Here is an 18322-nt window from a genome sequence, read left to right on the forward strand (position 1 = left end):
AAGGCCTTCTGGTCTCTTTTTGATGCCTCTGTTAGCCTCTCTTTTGTGTTTCACCCACAATCGAATGGCCGAACGCATTATTAACCGAGACCTTGAGAAGTATTAGATGTTTTATATCCTCAGATCCTTAGAAATGGAGCCAATTTCTGATGCGGGCAGAGTTATCCTATAACACTCTTCAGTGGCCATTGACTGGTATGTCTCCTTTTGAATGTCAATTTGGCTCCTCTGTTTCCCAGTCAACAGGTCTCTGTGGCAGTCCCCTCTGCTGAGGTGTTTGTGTCCCGCTGCCGGAGAGTCTGGAGACGGGCTCGTATTGCCTTGAGTCGTTCAGAGACAGGCCAACTGACACAGAAGGCTGGTTCCACAGTTCAGGTTGATTGAACCCAGTCACCATTTCGTTTGACGATTGAACCCAGTCACTTACCAGCTGGAACTCCCAAGATCCATGAAAGTGAGTCCAGGGTTTCATGTATCCTTATTGAAGCCAGTTCTTACCTCTCCTCTGTGTTCCCCCCTCCCCCATCCCATCTCATAGGTGGAGGTCTGGCCAACTCGGGTCAAGCGGCTGCTGAAGACGTGTTGGACGGGGACTACAATACCTCGTAGACTGGTAGGGGTATGGCCCAGAAGAGAAACTGGTCGATGTCCTTGATCGAGGCCTTGTCCAAGACTTCCAATCAAAGTCGCCCTGGGCCGCCGGGAGAAGCTGACCAGATAAAGAAGCTGACCAGATATCCAGGGGCGATTCTAGACCTAGAGCTCTGCTGGGGCACAGGCCCCCAACTCCCAATACATTTAAAAAAAAAAATAATAATAAATGTGTGCGCAATATGAAACAAATGGCTAGCCTACGGGTAGGCTACAAGCTTCAAAATCATTATTGTCACTTAACTGTCATATTGTACCAGCACTCTCTCCCTCAATTGTTGTAAGAGCCACTATCCAGCAACATCTAAACACATAGGCATAAGTAGGCCTATACTCACTGCATTAATTTAATAGGCTTTCACAAGGGAAAGCTTATTTTTAGTCAAAATTGAGATATACTTCCCTCCCTGGCAAGGGTCCTATAGTCATTCTGGCAATACTGCAGTTCTTTGTAGCTTAAATAGCCTACTAAAGCCTTCATACTGACTTTTGGTGATAATTTCCAAATGTATCCTATAATCTACAGAGTCTGTGTAGATTATTATAGGCTACATTTGCAAATGCAGCAAACTTATTTAAGTTTGCCATTAAACTATTGATCATATCACAGCACTGACTATTACCAACATAAATGTTAATGTTACCGTTAATGTGGGCAATTATCACACCCTCGTCCTCCTCATCTCTCCTCACTGTTCCTCTCCTGCCTCTGTTCAGGAAGAATTTTCTGATGTCCATCTCTGAATAGTTTATCAGAAGGCTATGTTTAGTTTTACAGTAGGACAGCTTCGCAAAAAGGTAGGCTACTTTTACAGGACTCTCTCTACAGTATACGTAAATCATTATTAATTGTCCGCATGTGTGCATGCAGCCTACATGGTGTGAGTGTGTGTGTCATGGAGAGAGCACAAGCTGGTAAACTGTTGCTAAATTTAGGCTACAATGACGCTAAGCATCGAAAAACAGATGCTAATTATGTAGGCAACATTCTCTTTTTTTATTGGCTGGTAAGTGACAGGCTCGAGTCATGACTAAGGGCTAGTCCACACATACGAAACCGATCTTTTTTTTCCTCCGTCTTCCCTGAAACCGCATCAAGAATATTTGCGTCCAAACGGATCCATCTCAACACGACTCAACACGTTACTTCATACCCCAGGCCTAAAGGTGGCACTGTTTCTTTACAGAAATTGACCAAAATTTGCGCTTTACAAACAGACAGAATAGGCTCAGGGTTGCCAGATTGGGCGGTTTTGCCATCTATTTTGCGGGCAAAAATGGGTTTGGGCGGGTGTATAAAAATTGGGCTGGTTTCGGATCAGTTCGGCGGGTTTTTGTAGCCTTAACAGAGGCACTTCATCCTCTTCCAGCGACCGTTTCTGGTCAGCAGGCAGCAGTCTCTCACTCAGTCGCTCACACACCCTCTGGCTGACGTGCCCCCTAAACTCACGACACTCTCAGCTCACGTCACCTTATGCATTCTAGCTATATAAATGGCATAGTGCATGGTATTTCCATACCAGCGAGATATGCGCTTCACAATGACGGCAATTAGTTGTTAGATATTCACAGCAGACAGTAAAGCCCAGCAGTAATTTATCCAAATTAACACATATTTCAAGTACCATTCATGATGTCAAATATTGAAGTTGTGGGAAGTTTAAGCTGTATGTTTCTTTCGTCCCCCATGTCGTTTCATTTATCCCGGCCAGGAGGGACGAATGAAACAAAACGCACGTTCGATTTCTCCTTAAATAACTCCTGAATGGTTTTGTTCACAGCTGAAAATTCAACGGTATTTGACAGAGGACAGATGTAGGTTGCTTGTGACAAAATATTAGCTTTCAGTGTTTTACGATATCTTTGTAAATTACGTTTAATTAAAAAGTGTTTGAGTCCAGTTATCCCCTACTCCGGCGCAGACCGCCCTTCAAACACACAGCTCGCGGGGTTTTCAAATTTAGCTAGCTGACTGACAATGTCAATATGCCAAAGTGGGCAAAGAGCATTTTCTCATTACAGTCAATCTCTTCATGAGTGTGCACACTGCTGAAAGATTACCTACTCGTTAGATGAAAATCGCATTGATTATAGAACAGGGGTGTCGACTCATAACTGGTGGGCCAACTCTAGGCTACACAAAAAATATTTTCATAGGCCTACCCCAAATGTAGGCTAAAGGCTTGAGTTAAACTTGAGTTGACACCTGTGATTTAGAACAATTAATTAATACCTAGGCGCTATCTATAGGCCTTTATCACGGCAGCTGAAGCAGGGCTGTTCAGTTTTCTGTTGGCAGGCAAACCACAGGTGTTCCTAAAAACATTAACGAGGCCTCTGGTTGAAGTAACTGTGGCCGAATCTGACACTTAATTAGAAACACCTGTGCTCACACAGGAGCAGGGCTGTTCACTTCCTACTTCGGCTGCCCTGAGACAGGCAGTTAGGCCTAGAGTTTTCATGAAAATCGCGCTGAATAGGCTATTTAGGACAGTGTCAGTGCGCTCTTTGCAGAAGCAGTGCGTTCATGCATGGCAACTCTATACACGCAAAAAATATTTTCATACGCCAGATATAGGCTAAAGGCAAACTTGAGTTTGACACCTGTAATTTAGAACAATTAGTAGGCCTACCTGACAGTCACTGCCGACACCCCTGTTCTATAATCAATGCGATTTTCATCTAATGTTATACATGAATATGCATGTGTCATAATTGAAATGTTGTGCGTTAGGCTATTTTGTATGTTCATATAGCCTACTGAATGCTTTTGTTTCAAGCGTCTATTGACACAAACAGACTCATTGATAGTCTACGTTTAGCCTATTGCATTATTTTCCGTAACATAAGCTTATAGAAGAAGTCTGACGTCCGTGTAGCCTACTTTTGCGTTCATTTGATTGAATATTGTTTCTGAAATTGGATAGGCTAAGTCGAAAAATGGGTAATTTTAAAGCTGGTTAATGATTTCAATGTGTTCAAATGAGAAACAAGCAAAAGCAAATTTGGGCGGTTTTTTGTGCATTCTCGCGGTTTTTGACGAGGTTTTGGGCTGGAAAACCTTGCTGGCATCTGGCAACACTGGGCTACGACCAAATGGCTAGTGCAAGGTAACCAGAATTGTTTGTGTGGACTGATGGTGAACTGTCAACTGTAGTCAACTGTAAAACTAATAAACTTTATTTTACGGTTTGTGAAGGGTGCATTCCCGTCCTTTATTTGGCTAATGCAGGTAGGCCTACTAATCACCTTTACTTTCTTTGGTTGTAGGATAGTCCGTGATTCACATTAGTTTTGGCCATCACCGCAATTAGGCTACTAAACGCAAGGGTTACCCAAGTTCTAGGCTATTCTGTCGACACATTTATACTATTGCTATAAAACCTTCGTTAGTAACAGTCAATACTTTTGCCTGCATCAAATCGCGCATTCGCATTCAGTGTGCTACCATCGGCTTAACGTGAGTTCTAAGCGTCTTTGTATGCTTATATCTGATTTCACTCGACTGTGAATGCATGTATATATGTTGTAAGACATGTAAAATAAATGAATGACACTGGCGCTACGCACAAATTAATGTAGCCTAAACTTACACCGCACTTTCCTAATAACTTAAGTTCTCTCGCGTCACTGACAGTAGCTAGAATGCATAAAAAAACCACCGGGAAATAATGCAAGTGCAAGTCCAGGGCAGCTGAGGTGTGGCAATGACATCATCGCAAGCAGGATGTGCAGTTTCGCTGTCTAAACGAATTCAAACGGGCTACGGTTTCAGATTTCTCCACTCTGGGACCAGGTTTCAGAAAGGTGCGGTTTCGGGCAGTGCGTTTACAGGATTCGTTTGGACGCTCGGCCAAGACGAAGCAAAACCTCTGCGTTTAACCTAAAAAGCGTCTCCGTGTGGACGGGCCCTAAAGCAGGTAGTGAGATGCGCTCCTGAATGCCGTTTCCAGCGAGAGCAGCGCTAGAATTTTACTGGGGCACTGGAGACTTTTACTAAGGCATGTGCCCCAGTGAATAAGGTCTAGTGACGCCCCTGCAGATATCGCGGAAATGAACATAATAACTGACGAAATAAATTACTGTGATGTCGTTTTGATTAACCATTGTTGGCATACATTTAACAAGTCAGCATTATAGCACCTCAATTCAGTTTTAAGTGCTACGTACGTGTGTCATCGGTCTACCGTACTGCATAAAATAACAGAATCAAACCGTTTTCAGTAGCCTACCACTGCTACAGATATCACATGTAAGAAGGTATCCCTTAAAGTTTTGTACATTTTTGCACTTCACAACATAAGGAAGCAGTATGGGAAACTTGTCGTTTTCGGCATAATTTTCTAACTCCCTGTCTAAAACCGATGCGATAGAAGCTTCAAATGAGCACTGTTCCTCGGCAGCAGCCATCTTTATTATTTAAAAAAAAAACTGCTTCAACGTTGGTGTTATATCGTCATAGTGTAAAGCCCGCCTCAACGGTTGTGATTGGTGCCTGGATTTTAGGGACATTGGAAATAGGCTCTTGGCCAGACGGACCTGCAGAGCAAATCCCAAATGTGCCTTAGGTTTCCCAGGCTAACAAAAAGATGGAATTTTCATGAATTTTCAATTCATAAATCTATCCTTGTATGCAAATTAGTTCATACATTTGCATGCATATGCATATTCACTTTCACAAAATAATGCACAGAATGCATATCTAGACTAACCTGGTGAAATAACATCAATATTCTCTTTGATATGATGTACTTAAAGAATAACTCATTCATAGACAATAAACATTTAGATTTTCCGAATTTACTGTATTTGCAATATTACATTAAAGCGCATAATTTATAACCATTTGAATTTGAGGCCAGAAGACATGGCTCTGACCACCTACAGTCAAATTATCAATACATGTAGGTCTATTTGAGATATCTTTATCGGCTAATTTCTTCAAATATGCAAATTATCTCATTAACTATGCCTGATACAAAAATGTCCCAAGCAGAAATGGATTCTACGCAGTACAATAGGAACTGAGAAAAAGTTTGGTAGTGACCTTAATCAGATCGTTGTAGGTTTTGCCCTGAATGGATTGCCAGTTTCACTTTCACTGGTCAGGCAAGCTGGTTATCTTTTCATATATCAACAATAAGTGAGAGTAGTAGCCCAATGAAGCATTTCAACCACATACGGAGTACGGAGGTGGCAGAGGGTACAGAAAAACCGTAGGCCTATCTAGCCACATTCGAATGTCTGATGGACTGTGACCTATGCATGCGCATTCTTGCAACATTTTCACGTGTGCTGGACATTGTAACTCGCTGTGAAAGATAGGGAACTGACAGTAAACAGGGGACTTTTATAAAACTTCTGCTTGCTCCACCCTCAAACAAACACAGTGTGATATTTGAGAAAATCCTTGTGTAAGAAGGTCTGTCAGCAAGTTTGGTAAGCTGTTTTGGTTGGTTCCTTCGAGAAGGGCAATTCGTCTCCTACAGGAATGGATGGGGAATCGACACGGACCGATTTAGCCGGCAAGAAAAAATGTGTCGCGGTAGTTGGAGGAGGTTTGGTAAGACGCAATTTAAGCGAAATTGACCTTCATCAAAATGTAATTTTATGATGTAATTTATGGTTGGCTGCTTTCTGATTGAGCCATATAGACTTATGACGATATGTTTTGATTTATTTAAAAAAACTATTTCAGTCAGATTTTATAGGCAAACACAACACGATCAAGGCATTTCTGTGTTTGTTTGTCTTTTTTATAGAGAAAAGTCTGACATTTAATTTCTTAATTTGATATTGGCTTGTTGATATCATCCTTACAGGTTGGTGCTTTGAATGCCTGTTTCCTTGCAAAAAGAGGTTTTCAGGTGCTGCTGTTTGAATCCAGAGAAGGTAATAGCCCAAAAGTTGAGTCTAAAGCATGTTAACCAGCTCTTAAGAACTGTTACCCCCACAGTGACTCTAAATCTGAGCTTGATTCTTCCATTGCTGTGACTCATCACCTGGTCTTCAGACATCAGATGTGCCCGAGAGGTGCGTGGCAGAAGTATAAACCTGGCCCTCTCTCACCGAGGACGCCAGGCCCTGAACCATGTTGGCATGGAGGAGAAGGTGAGTGTTTGTCCCCTTTTAATCTCCTTCCAGCGTGACTCTATTTTCAGACCTGCAAGACATCAGCTTGTTATTTTTGCTCTACACAACTACAGACCTATGCATTTTTGAAACATCTTCATTCCTCTCTGGACATAACATATAGAAGCCTTCACACTCACCTTTAGCAAGATATTTTAGTGTGTGTGTGGGGGGGGGTGGGGGTGGATCCACATTTGTGTTATTCATGCCTCGCTAGGCACTGAATCAGAGGGGTGGTTTCACACTTGCATGACTCTTCAGCATGACAGATTTTGGCTTTCATGGCCAGCTCCTCAAACAGGCGGCCCAGGGTAGCCGCAGAGAGGAATGTAAGGATCACAGATGCCAGACGAAGAGCAACTCTTAGAACAATCTCAGGCAGAGCAAGAATGAAATTACTGCAAATAATACCTTCTAAATTGTATAATCTGTATTGTATTGTGTACTTTTTTTTATTGTCTACACCTTCTTAACATTTGCCAGTAGATGTCACTGTTCTCATTCCTCAAATTGAACTGAAATGTTTGTACAGGAAAATTGGTGTAACAGAAGTCAATTTTCTTTCATTGGAATACAGATTGTGTCCAAAGGCATCCCTATGCATGCTCGCATGATCCATTCCTTGAGTGGGAAGAGGACTCCAATTCCCTATGGAAAGAAAGGCCAGGTGAGGATACCCCCTGTTTCAGACTCAGAAACACAAAGAGTTACATGAGATGCAATGCATCCACAAATAGGAAACCTTCGCACACATGCATAATGTGTCCGTGCAAACATTGTCTGAGGCTGTGGCCTTCTCCCTAAACCAATAGGACCTTATCTATTAATCATTACCTGCATTTGTATTCCTATCTCTTTGGTGGACAGTGGTTAAAATGTTGTGATTGATTGAGCACTAATTCTTGCTTTGAAGTTTTTCAGTAAATAATTATTTTAAAGAGCTCACTCGAGTCATCCAATGTAGGCTTAGCTGACACTTACGGAAGACCCTTAGCCTTGAACCTTGGACATATTTTTTTTCCAGTCATCTGCCATGTAAAAAAGACTGGGATTTGAGTTTTGAGTCTCATACAAACCTACTCACCTACAAGGAGTGTCTGGTTTTGTAGGTCAGAATGGACATTTCATGTTGCTCAATTTCCACAGCAAATAACATTGTGATGTGATTTTGTAAAGGCAACTGTTTTCATATGCTGTTCTCATATATTTGATATAGACAGCAGAGCAGTACAAACTTAATTTCAAAGGAAATGGTTATGCTACACATCAGTGATCAGTAATCTTGTCTGTTAAGCCAGGAGAATCACAGCATTCTGTCAGACTCCAGGACCGTAATGACAACAAATGAAGAATGAATCAACTGGAAAGTTAGTCTAAATAATGAAACAGAAACAGAGGGAAAGAGGATTTATGTTTGTGTGTGTGTGTGTATGTGTGTGTGTGTGTCTGTGCGCGCGTGTATAGTGCGTTTGTTTGTTTGATTGTGTGTGTGTGTGTGTGTGCGTGTGCGTGTGTGTGTGTGTGTGTGTGTGTGTGTGTGTGTGTGTGTGTGTGTGTGAAAGAGACAGAGAGAGAGAGAGAGAGAGAGATACTAGAGAGAACTAGAATGGCATCATGAACCAGAATGGCTTTTGATGGAGGAAAAGCACAGTCTGGCCGCGTGTTTAATCACCAGATTAAAAGCATACATTGATGGGCCTCTAGCTCAGCTTGTGGCCTGACATGACCCAAACAGCAGCGCTTTAATAGGAGATTTCAGACAGGTCATCTCTAAGGCTGCCTGACCAAACCGCTGTGAAGTCCAAGCCATCTCTGGACAGTCCCTCACACGGGCCCTGGGAGCTGATATCAGAGGGCCAGGCAATCAGGATGATGTGAAGTGGTGCTGCCATTGGAGGGTTGGGTGATCGTTAACTTTGTGCTTTATTTTTTCTTTAGTACATCCTTTCTGTAGATAGAGCCAACCTCAACAAGGAATTGTTAACAGGTACTTCAATATTGAATTTTTTTTAAAACATTTTTAAAACCCATCAGCAACCTCAGTGACACACAGAGATACAGACATTGACTATGCTATTAACAGATATTTTACACTCTTGGCCATTATGTGATAATTCATTTATTGTACTATGAGTACTTGAGGAGACTTACAGTAGGTGAGCGTTGCCTTCCCTGCACAATCCAACCCAACTCAGAGTGATTATTTTTAGCAGTGCATGCAGTTGCTTTTGCATTTAGCCTTAGCATGCAATAAACACTGTGCATCCTTACATATTATTGCATTATAATAATATAATGCATATGATGTATTTAATGAATATCCCCGTCTGAAATATGTAATTGTTCAGATATTTCAAGAAATCTTTACATTTCTATTGTTTTGACATGACTATAAAATGTATGTAACGCTCATGTAAGGCACAAGGAGTTGTTATATCAGGGTTGTGGTATAAGAGCACTACATGACCTCAAAACTGTTTTCTCTTATAATGACAGCGGCTGAGGCTTTTCCCAACACCACTCTGAACTTTGGCCGTAAACTGCAGGACTGGAGCATAGACACAGGGGCGATGACTTTTCTTGGGTAAACAGGAACTGCGCATTTAGACACTCACCGACACAGAACATGTCGGTAGATAGATAGATAATCATATTTTCATAATATGTAGGCTTTGCACTAGATGCTTCACTGTGAGGTCTGGGCCCTGCTTTATGCAGAAGCCTATGTAAAAGAGTTCAGCGCGTTTTCTCTGAAGACTGATCTGTTTAAAAAAGTAATAAATTTGTCTCCTTTTTCTGTGTGACCATAGTGTAGCTAATGTATATGGTTGTTAAAGCCTTGCATGTCTAGAATGTACACAATTTTACAATTACATTTACTTCATTAGAACTTTATTGTACACATTACAATCTGAAGAACCTAAGGCTTATGTAATTACTAGAGAGTTCATTGATTTTTGTCAGGGCAGTCATCATCATTCAGTCATCTTTTATGCCCCAGTATTAGTATCACTATCAGTCTGGCTCTCTGTATCAGTCTGGCTCCATCTGTCTATAAAAGCCATGGAAGCTTCCGGTCACAGGTTTATGTCATTGATTCAATATCCTGGGACCACAAGCACCTATAAAAGTTAATAAATGCCCCCACATCTGCAATATGTCTTGGTCAAGTGTTATGTTAAAGGTGATATATTTCTGTTGTGTGCTGCAGACCAGATGGCACCAAGGAACAGTACCAGGCTGATCTGATTGTGGGCTGTGATGGAGCTTTCTCTGCCATCCGCAAGCAGTTTCTGCGCCAGAGCCGCTTCAACTACAGCCAGACCTACATCCCCCATGGCTACATGGAGCTCACAATACCTCCCAAAGATGGAGATGTGAGGACCAGTTTGTTTTTATATTTGAATTTCTAAATAGGCAATTTGATTTGATAGTGCATCAAAATCACAGATGGCTTGCACATTTATTTGTACTTGGATATAAATAATATGAGAAATGAGAGGTGTGTGTGTGTGTGTGAGAGAGAGAGAGAGAGAGAGAGAGAGAGAGAGAGAGAGAAAGAGAAGACACGTCTCTGAGATTGACAGGGTTGAATTGGAGGGAGGAAGCCTGGTGTTTTCCTCCAGCATACGCATAATGTATGACTGACATGTACAGCTCATTGTTGTACCAGCAATTATTTCGAGGTATACTCCCCTCAACGTGACAGGTGAACTTACCCTCTCCCTCCTGTCATTCATCTCATCCCTTCTAGTTCGCCATGGAGACCAACTACCTCCACATCTGGCCGAGGAACACCTTCATGATGATTGCCCTTCCAAATTTAGTAAGTGATTAGTTTTTCTTTTATGAGTGGACGCAAGGCCATTCCACATGTATGATCTTGTGGAATATTAACTCGAAGACTCACAAAAGAGAAGATAAATGGAAGTTCCTCAGGAATCTCCCAGCCACCGAGATGTGTTCTCATGCAAGATCTCATGCATTATCACAAATAGTGTTTAGGGAAATTGAGGACAGCATTGTGCAGTAAGAGCCTGCATGTGAATAAAAGTTCCTCTGTTTCATTTGGCATACAAAGACCACATGAAAGAGGTCTCCAACAGGTCTTTTATGACCTAAATGTCTCCATGTCCTATGATTTGTGGTCTTTAGTTTAAGACAGCCATCTGCACATCTTCATTTTAATGAACGGCCCCCTCCCTCCTCAGGGTTGGCCTCCAAACGAGTTTCCATCGCCCGTTGAGCCCTCATCAGCATAGTTTAATTTCACCACTACCACTTGCAGTTTCATCTCAGTCTCTCTGTCTTTTCTGAACTTATCTTTTCTAGCACAGTGTTGTGACACTTAGTCTTGTCTCTCTGTCTCTGTCACTCTCCAGCCCGCTCTCTATCTGTCTCTATCCCTCTATTCTCGACATGCTGGTGATCGGTTTCACTGACTTTATCTAGATCAGGTAGTTTGTCTCTCTATCAGTTTGTGTTTAAGTAATTTTTGAATACAGCCACATACCTCCTCAATTACACACTCTCTATTTATCTCTCTCTCTCTCACTCACACACTCAAATGCAGGCAGGCAGGCACACACACACACACACACACACACACACACATACATTGACACAAAAGTGCACACACTCTCTCTCTCTCTCTCTCTCTCTCTCTCTCTCTCTCTCTCACACACACACACACAAACACACACACATACACACACACACAGTGGTCAGGTTAGTGCCCTCTTTCAAGTCTGCATTAGAGCTGTCACTCACTATGATGCCCTTGGGTACATTAGCACTGTGAAAAATTCCTCAGCTCAAGGCTCGTCGACGTGGCAACAGCACTTTAAACGTGTCCACAGGGGCCAGACTGTGCCTTTTTCCGTCTCTCAGTGACTCTAATGTAAGATGGATCTGTGTCTTTAGGGAGGTGGGGGGGACATTTTTAATCCATCATGAGAATTGTATTCTACCCATCATGCACTTGTGGTGTTCAAGGATGAAAGAGAAGATTGAGTGATACAAGAAGGAAATTTCCCACAGTTCTCAAAAGCACAACATTGTCAACAAAGCAAGTGGTAGAAATGTATCTTAAATGGTCTTTTGTATTGTCTCTTATGTCTTCGACCTAACAAGCGAAAACACTCACAAGCCTGTTGGTGGTGCATGCAGCCTTTACCTAATGAGAAAAGGAAATGAAATGATGAAGTAAAAAGGAAAGGCTCAGCGGAGCACACAGATGTTTAGATTGCTTATTTTAATTTAGAAAAGTGGAACAATTGTGGAAACTGCTATTTCTTTTAATAGGAAATTGACTTTTTTGTAACTCTATGTCTTGGCATTTCTTTCTCCTCTAAAGGACAAGACCTTCACCTGCACACTCTTCATGCCCTTTGACGAGTTTGAGAAGGTCACCACACCTGACCAGGCCCTGGACTTCTTCCACACGTACTTCCCCGACTCCATCCCCCTTATTGGAGTGTAAGTGACATCCCTTCCCCCTTCCATCCCCCTTCTCATTATGCCTTCCAGTGTTCTTCATCTCTCTCTCCTCATCATCATGCCTGTGTATGGCCGCATCCGCCGCAGCCGTTTTGTAGGGGGTGAAATTACAGATGCGGCGCGCAGCAAAGCCAGGGGCGACGAGGTTTTTAATCTAAAGCAACACGGTGCAAGTGACACAATGTCACCGTGAGACACTTTGAGTTGGAGCTGTCGAGGTCGGGAACTCATCTATATTTCTGCCAGGATTAGAAGTCGGTAGTATATAGCTGTGTGTGTGGGGATGTGCAGGGTTTTCTTTTGATTTGAGGGCCATCTTTTGAAATCTGGATTCAAAGGATGTTGTCCTTGTGCTATAAGGTTCACTTCTGCCCAGTGCCTCACCTTCAAGATTCATGAATGTATGTTATTGTATGAAAACAGGAAAGAAATATGTGTTAAATGTAAATGTAAATCAGGTTTCTAGGCCAAGTATACTTGCGTTTACAAAGAATATGGTCTCGGCATTTATCCCATCCGTGAATTAGTGAACACACAGAGCATACAGTGAACACACAGTGAGGTGAAGCACACACTAACCTGGAACAGTGAGCGGCCTTGCTACAGCGGCACTCGGGGAGCAGTGAGGGGTTAGGTGCCTTGCTCAAGGGCACTTCAGCCATTCCCACAGCCCTAACCAGTAGGCCACGACTGCCCCATTCTTATTACTCTGTAGATGTCTGAATCTCAGTCTGAATTTGCTCAATATGGAATTGCATGAAAATTGACTCATAAGAGAAATGTATGATGTTTTCAATAGCCAGGTGAATGATCAAACATCTGTTACTGCTTCACAGTGTGAAAGCCCCAGCTATCAGATTTATCCCAGCAGGATATTATGCTTCTACAGTGGGATTAAATCACAGATAACAGTTAACTCTATGGCGTAAAAAAAACAAAATGTGCGAATCTAGAAGTCAACCTGCTAGAGCAACGTACCCTCTAGTGTATCATATGATCTTGTCGCCAGCCTATGTCTACCTCATTATGTCTAATCTGTGGCTGTGTGCTCTATTCTGTTTGTTTGTGATTGTCACCCTTAGTGAAGCACTTAAGAGAGACTTCTTCCGTCTGCCAGCCCAGGCCATGGTGTCCATCAAGTGCTCCCCGTACCACCTGGGCAACAATTGTGTCCTGATGGGTGACGCTGCCCATGCCGTGGTGCCTTTCTATGGGCAGGGAATGAATGCAGTAAGTGGCAGGGGGCAATAAGGGCATGAGTAGAGATGGGAGGAGGAGGGGGGCAAAACAATGCAACAGGGAGCAGAAAGGACTGTGGAGATTAAACAACATTTAATTAATTTAATGCCATTTATTCAATACATTTTAAACATGCTTTTAACATACTTAAAATGAGACTCAGAAGGATGGGTCTGTGTGCTTGATACAGTAAAGAGCAGGGATAAGGGCTCGGCCAATCACAGCCATTGTCACACAGCAATTTGAGGAGAATGAGGATGGTGAAGATGGGAGACAGGCTATCACATCAATGCTATTAGCATCATTTGCTTGCATTGGTTACCTATATCAGATTAAATTGAATGTGGAGTTGGAAGCACGGAGGAGTGTTATAAATATACCCACTGTCTCCCACTGTGAGACGTGCCTCAATGACAGCTATTGCTTTTAAAATGTGTTAAAATAATATACATAAGTAAACCACATAATGACACCGTGGATGGGTGCATGACATGCTGATTAGAATTTAATGGAATATGTAATATGTAATGTATGGTAATATGAGATATGTAATGTAAGGTCTTTTGCAACCCCTCACAGGGCTTTGAGGACTGCCTTGTTTTTGATGAAATAATGGACCAGTTGAATGAAGACTTTGGTAAGCATTAAAATGCACATAACCTTCACATGGACAATAAAAGCTGCATTTCATAAATTATACTGTACAAACACTGACCTGAACTATTTCAAGAGTTTGGTTACAAAACGCTATATCAAACGCTAAATTAAAAAGTCATGTTATTTATTTAATTGTGTATTTCAGGTATTATCAATCAAATTGCAGTTGTGTTGTTTTGATTGAGTAAAGATTAAAATCAAATAACAATACCCAGTTACAGTTCTACTGAAATTACTTGGAAAACAAAATGTAAAGAAATGAGAAAATTCATTAAAATGGTGTAGCGTTTTTGGAACCAAACTCATTTTCAGCATTTGTCTCAGTGACATTTGTGGTCAAAGGAAATTACTTTGTTTTGGTTTTGCTATTGCAAGATGCTGTGCTGCCAGAGTATACCCGTGTCCGAGTGCCTGATGACCATGCCATCGCAGACCTCGCTATGTACAACTATGTTGAGGTAATGGTCAAGTGTGTGTTTCTTTCATTTCTAGCTGTGGTGGTCACTTGTAAGATTATTAATGGTAGTTAATCACTTTCATTCCCGTCCAGACCCTTGTTAGGAGATCTAAAATTCCATTAAGTAAGTCTCCCCCATGGAGACTCTTAATTAAAGAGGAACTGACCCCCGCCCTGACTGTAATTAGTCTGCATAACATCATGTCTGGACACACATGGTACTATAAAAACTACTGGGATTAAAGTTATTGGCCTGCGTTGTAAAGTTTAAGCCTGTTATCATAATTATCTCCCAGCAATTGCTATAGCAACATTGACCCAATGTGTATGTCCACCATGTCTAGTATGAGATTAGAGCAAGTCTGGATACCGCTCTAAGCAAGCAAGCACTACAGATGAAAAATAGATGTTTATAGTAAAGGTTTTGGTCTCACACTGATGAAACATGGGGGCAACTTTAGTGGGTAACAGCTGAGAGACACCACCCAACCCATCCCCATGTGTGTCACTAGTAATCCCTGTTTGCTCTTGCCAAAAGTCCATTACCAGCAATGCGCCGCTCATTGCTTCACTTGGGTGGCTTTTGATGGCAGTAAAATCTGCCAAAAATTACCTGACTTGTCATTAGCCTGACTGTCTCCTCCTCGCTTCCCACTTTACAGGGGAAGCCAACAGGGCATCAGGAAAAGCAGCTAATAGGCAGTGTATTCCTGGGGCCCTCTGCCGTTTTAGTGCAAGCTCTCCTCGTAGTCTGTGTGTGTGTGTGTGTGTGTGTGGGCGTGTGTGTTTTTGGTGGAGCTGCCAGCTATAAGCAGCGAGAGTTCGCTGTGACGGCCCCCCACAGCAGAGCCCCCACTCGTCCCCCTCCTATTCAGCTGTTAAATCACTCACACACAATGCCAGTAATTGCTCAAGTGACATCATCCTTATCCAAAGCTCACACACACGCGCACACAATCACACACATTCTCACGGGCAGACACATGAGCCATGCTTGCCGAATTGCCCTCATTAGAGCATTTGATTACTATGGTTAAATATAGCTTGCAGTTTTGCACTGCTGCGCGTGCACACACACACACACACACACACACACACACACACACACACACACCCTTAAACACACACCTATAACCCCCACTCCACCCCCTAACATACACACACAAACACACACACACACATCCACACTCATATTTTTCACTTTTTGCTGCAGATACATGATAGACTGAATGATAGACACGGTAGACTGAAATGGAGACTGATTATTATAAATGGCATTTTAATTGTTGACATTCTTTTTTCTATTTGCGATTGTTTTTCAGATGCGTGCACATGTGAATTCTAAATGGTTTCGATTCCGCAAGCACCTTGACAACCTCCTCCACTTCATTATGCCAAAGACAATCATCCCTCTGTACACAATGGTATGGCAGTGTTAGTATTAAGTTTTTTGTTTTGTTTAAGTTATGAGTTCATTTTGCTCCATATAATCCTTTAGTGTTTTTAAAAGAAGTGTGACAGATCGTTGTCCTTCAGGGCAATGTCAAAATGGACCGTTAACCCCCCCCCCCGTATTTCTGTTCCCAGGTCACATTTACTAGAACCAGGTACCATGAAGCAATAAAACGATGGCATTGGCAAGACCAGGTGAGACAAAACAAATTTTGTATGAGTGTGAGTGTATCTGTCTTCTTTTTGCTGATGCCCATAATGTCCCATTCCAACGGCAGTTCTGCCCCAGTGCAAATCCAGCAAAGTGCAGAATGGTGTTGCCAGCTTGCCATCCTCCATAGCTGTAAGTGCTGAAGACTGTCCTATTTTCTGGTCAATAAACTAAAGAAGCGCTAAATGACCAGAACTGAAACGGAGAAAACTAAATTATTTATTCAAGCTCAGAAGTAGCTGTACTGTACTTAGCTAGAAGTGAAAGACATAGTCAAGAATCCACTGTTGTTTTTGTTGTTGATGTTGTTTTATGTCAGGTCAAAGGATATAACATTGTTTACGGCTATGTTTTTCCTGGATCGGCCCCAATTTGGCTCCGTCAGCATTGGCTTTGAGAGGTTGACATGATGTGTGGGAGTGATGGAGATGGCTTTGGATGTCACTCTGAGCGCCGTTACCAGAAACAGAGCCGCTGGGGGGATGCTTTGGAACCCGTTTCATGAGCGTGACAGATACTTAATTAAAGTCCCAGAAATATCCCCTCGTGTTGCCACTGGTTGAGAAATACTATGCCAGTGACTGTGTTTACATGCACCTCAGTGTCCTGGTTATGATAGGGATTTTAAAGGTATTCGGGTTTTGTATTTGCGCATGTAAATATCATATCCCAAATTTCAGAATTCCGAATAAGCTCTTATCCAGGTTTTGAGAATACCAGTTATGCTAGGTGGAGTACTCGAAAGAAATCGGGATACTGTTCCATGTGTACCCCTTATCCCCATTAGAAACAGGGATAAGGTGTGCTAATAGAACTGTATTGATGGTAACTGGGATTTTAGTATTCATCATGTAGGGATATTAACAACCAGGTTTCTCTGTGTTCATGTAAACACTATATCCTGAATAGGATCTAAACTAGGATAAGCCTAATAACCGGGATACTGAAGTGCATGTAAACATAGTCAATGACATGCCCTTTTGTAATAAGATGCTAACCAAGTAGGGGAAAAAAAAACTAAAAACGAATTCACATTGGTATTATTTTTTTCTGAAGGATGAAACCCTGGTAGGGCTGGGCAAGAAAAAAAAGTGTCGGATAGACTTGCTGTGTCATACATACAGTGTTATGACACCAGCCTTGTGTGGTGTGAAATGTGGGTGCACCCAAACCCAAAGCTATCTCAGAGATAAATGCTCCCGCTGCACTGTGAGAGCAAGGGGAATCACAATTCTCTTTTGGATTGAGGGGTAGGGGTACGTAGCCCTTGAAACCGAGATATTCCACAAGCTTACTTAAAATTGAGGGGTAAGAGAAATGTCCCAGCATACACCAGGCACACCGGAAAAACATGACCATGCAAGCACACTGGGAAACTCATTAATGTAACATTTTGGCATTAATAAGGATTTTAAAAATAAAACAATGATTGTTTTATCTTACATTTGTGTCTGTTGCGAGCTGGGGTTGTTGTTCTCTGCCTCTGCAGATGATATCCAGAGGGCTGTGGATCTGTGGCCTGGTTTCAGTGGCTGGGGGGACCTACTTGATCGTCAAGCATCCTCCTAAGAGCACCAGTATCTCCCTGGACCAACTCTGGAACCGCGTGGCGGCTCTCAAGTGGTTCTAAGAAGCCAGGAACAGTGAGTGGGGGGTTCTAAAAAAAAAAGGTGACCTCACAATCCCCCTGATGGATCCAAAGTGACCTACATTTGCTGTAGGGATTAAAAGTGGATGATTGATGAGATGTTGATTAGATTAGGGCCTGGAGGGGGCAGCCCTTCATTGTTTGTGTTGTCGGACTGGTCTTTGTATATTTCTATCAGAGATAATTAAACATCACAGTTCATTTATAGGCATTAGTCGCACAGACCCGCTAGGTTTTGAGAATCCTATAGTGTTTGGTGTGTGTCTATGGTTGTTTTTTCTCACTCAAAAAGCATAATATAAACTCCTGCAAACTGAAATAAAGAAGTGAACCATTTGAGTTTCAGTCATTTTAAGCTTTGAAACCATGTGAAATC

The 18322-nt window shown here is 42.1% G+C and overlaps 1 protein-coding gene across 4 annotated transcripts; it reads left to right on the plus strand.

Annotated features, from left to right (window-relative positions):
• Positions 1-3754: 3754 nt before the first annotated feature.
• On the plus strand, positions 3755-18282 carry kmo (kynurenine 3-monooxygenase). Of its 4 annotated transcripts, none has more exons than XM_076286013.1 (16): positions 3755-4571; positions 6122-6214; positions 6474-6543; positions 6665-6762; positions 7361-7450; positions 8722-8770; positions 9280-9367; positions 9995-10160; positions 10538-10609; positions 12140-12261; positions 13365-13512; positions 14101-14158; positions 14554-14636; positions 15958-16059; positions 16223-16282; positions 17788-18282. In XM_076286013.1, the coding sequence occupies exons 2-16, from the start codon at positions 6143-6145 to the stop codon at positions 17926-17928; spliced, it is 1419 nt and encodes a 472-aa protein (XP_076142128.1). In that variant the 5' UTR covers positions 3755-4571; positions 6122-6142; the 3' UTR covers positions 17929-18282. The 4 variants fall into 4 exon arrangements, with proteins under 4 accessions (XP_076142128.1, XP_076142129.1, XP_076142127.1 ...); XM_076286014.1 differs by having other exon boundaries at positions 3755-4111; XM_076286012.1 differs by having other exon boundaries at positions 3756-6214.
• The last annotated feature ends 40 nt before the right edge of the window (positions 18283-18322 follow it).

The sequence above is a fragment of the Alosa pseudoharengus genome, unplaced genomic scaffold (assembly GCF_046254945.1).
Source record: "Alosa pseudoharengus isolate Yale_2024_CS ecotype anadromous, Long Island Sound unplaced genomic scaffold, YU_APseudo_1.1 YU_APseudo_1.1_scf_15, whole genome shotgun sequence".
Classification (NCBI taxonomy): Eukaryota; Metazoa; Chordata; class Actinopteri; order Clupeiformes; family Clupeidae; genus Alosa; species Alosa pseudoharengus.

Bases quoted from the DNA above. Each gene is read 5' to 3' on its own strand.
- kmo (XM_076286013.1), top strand. From the start codon at position 6,143: ATGGATGGGGAATCGACACGGACCGATTTAGCCGGCAAGAAAAAATGT. The intron at 10,610-12,139 runs GTAAGTGATTAG...TCTCCTCTAAAG, and splicing joins TGATTGCCCTTCCAAATTTA to GACAAGACCTTCACCTGCAC. The intron at 16,283-17,787 runs GTGAGACAAAAC...CTGCCTCTGCAG, and splicing joins GATGGCATTGGCAAGACCAG to ATGATATCCAGAGGGCTGTG.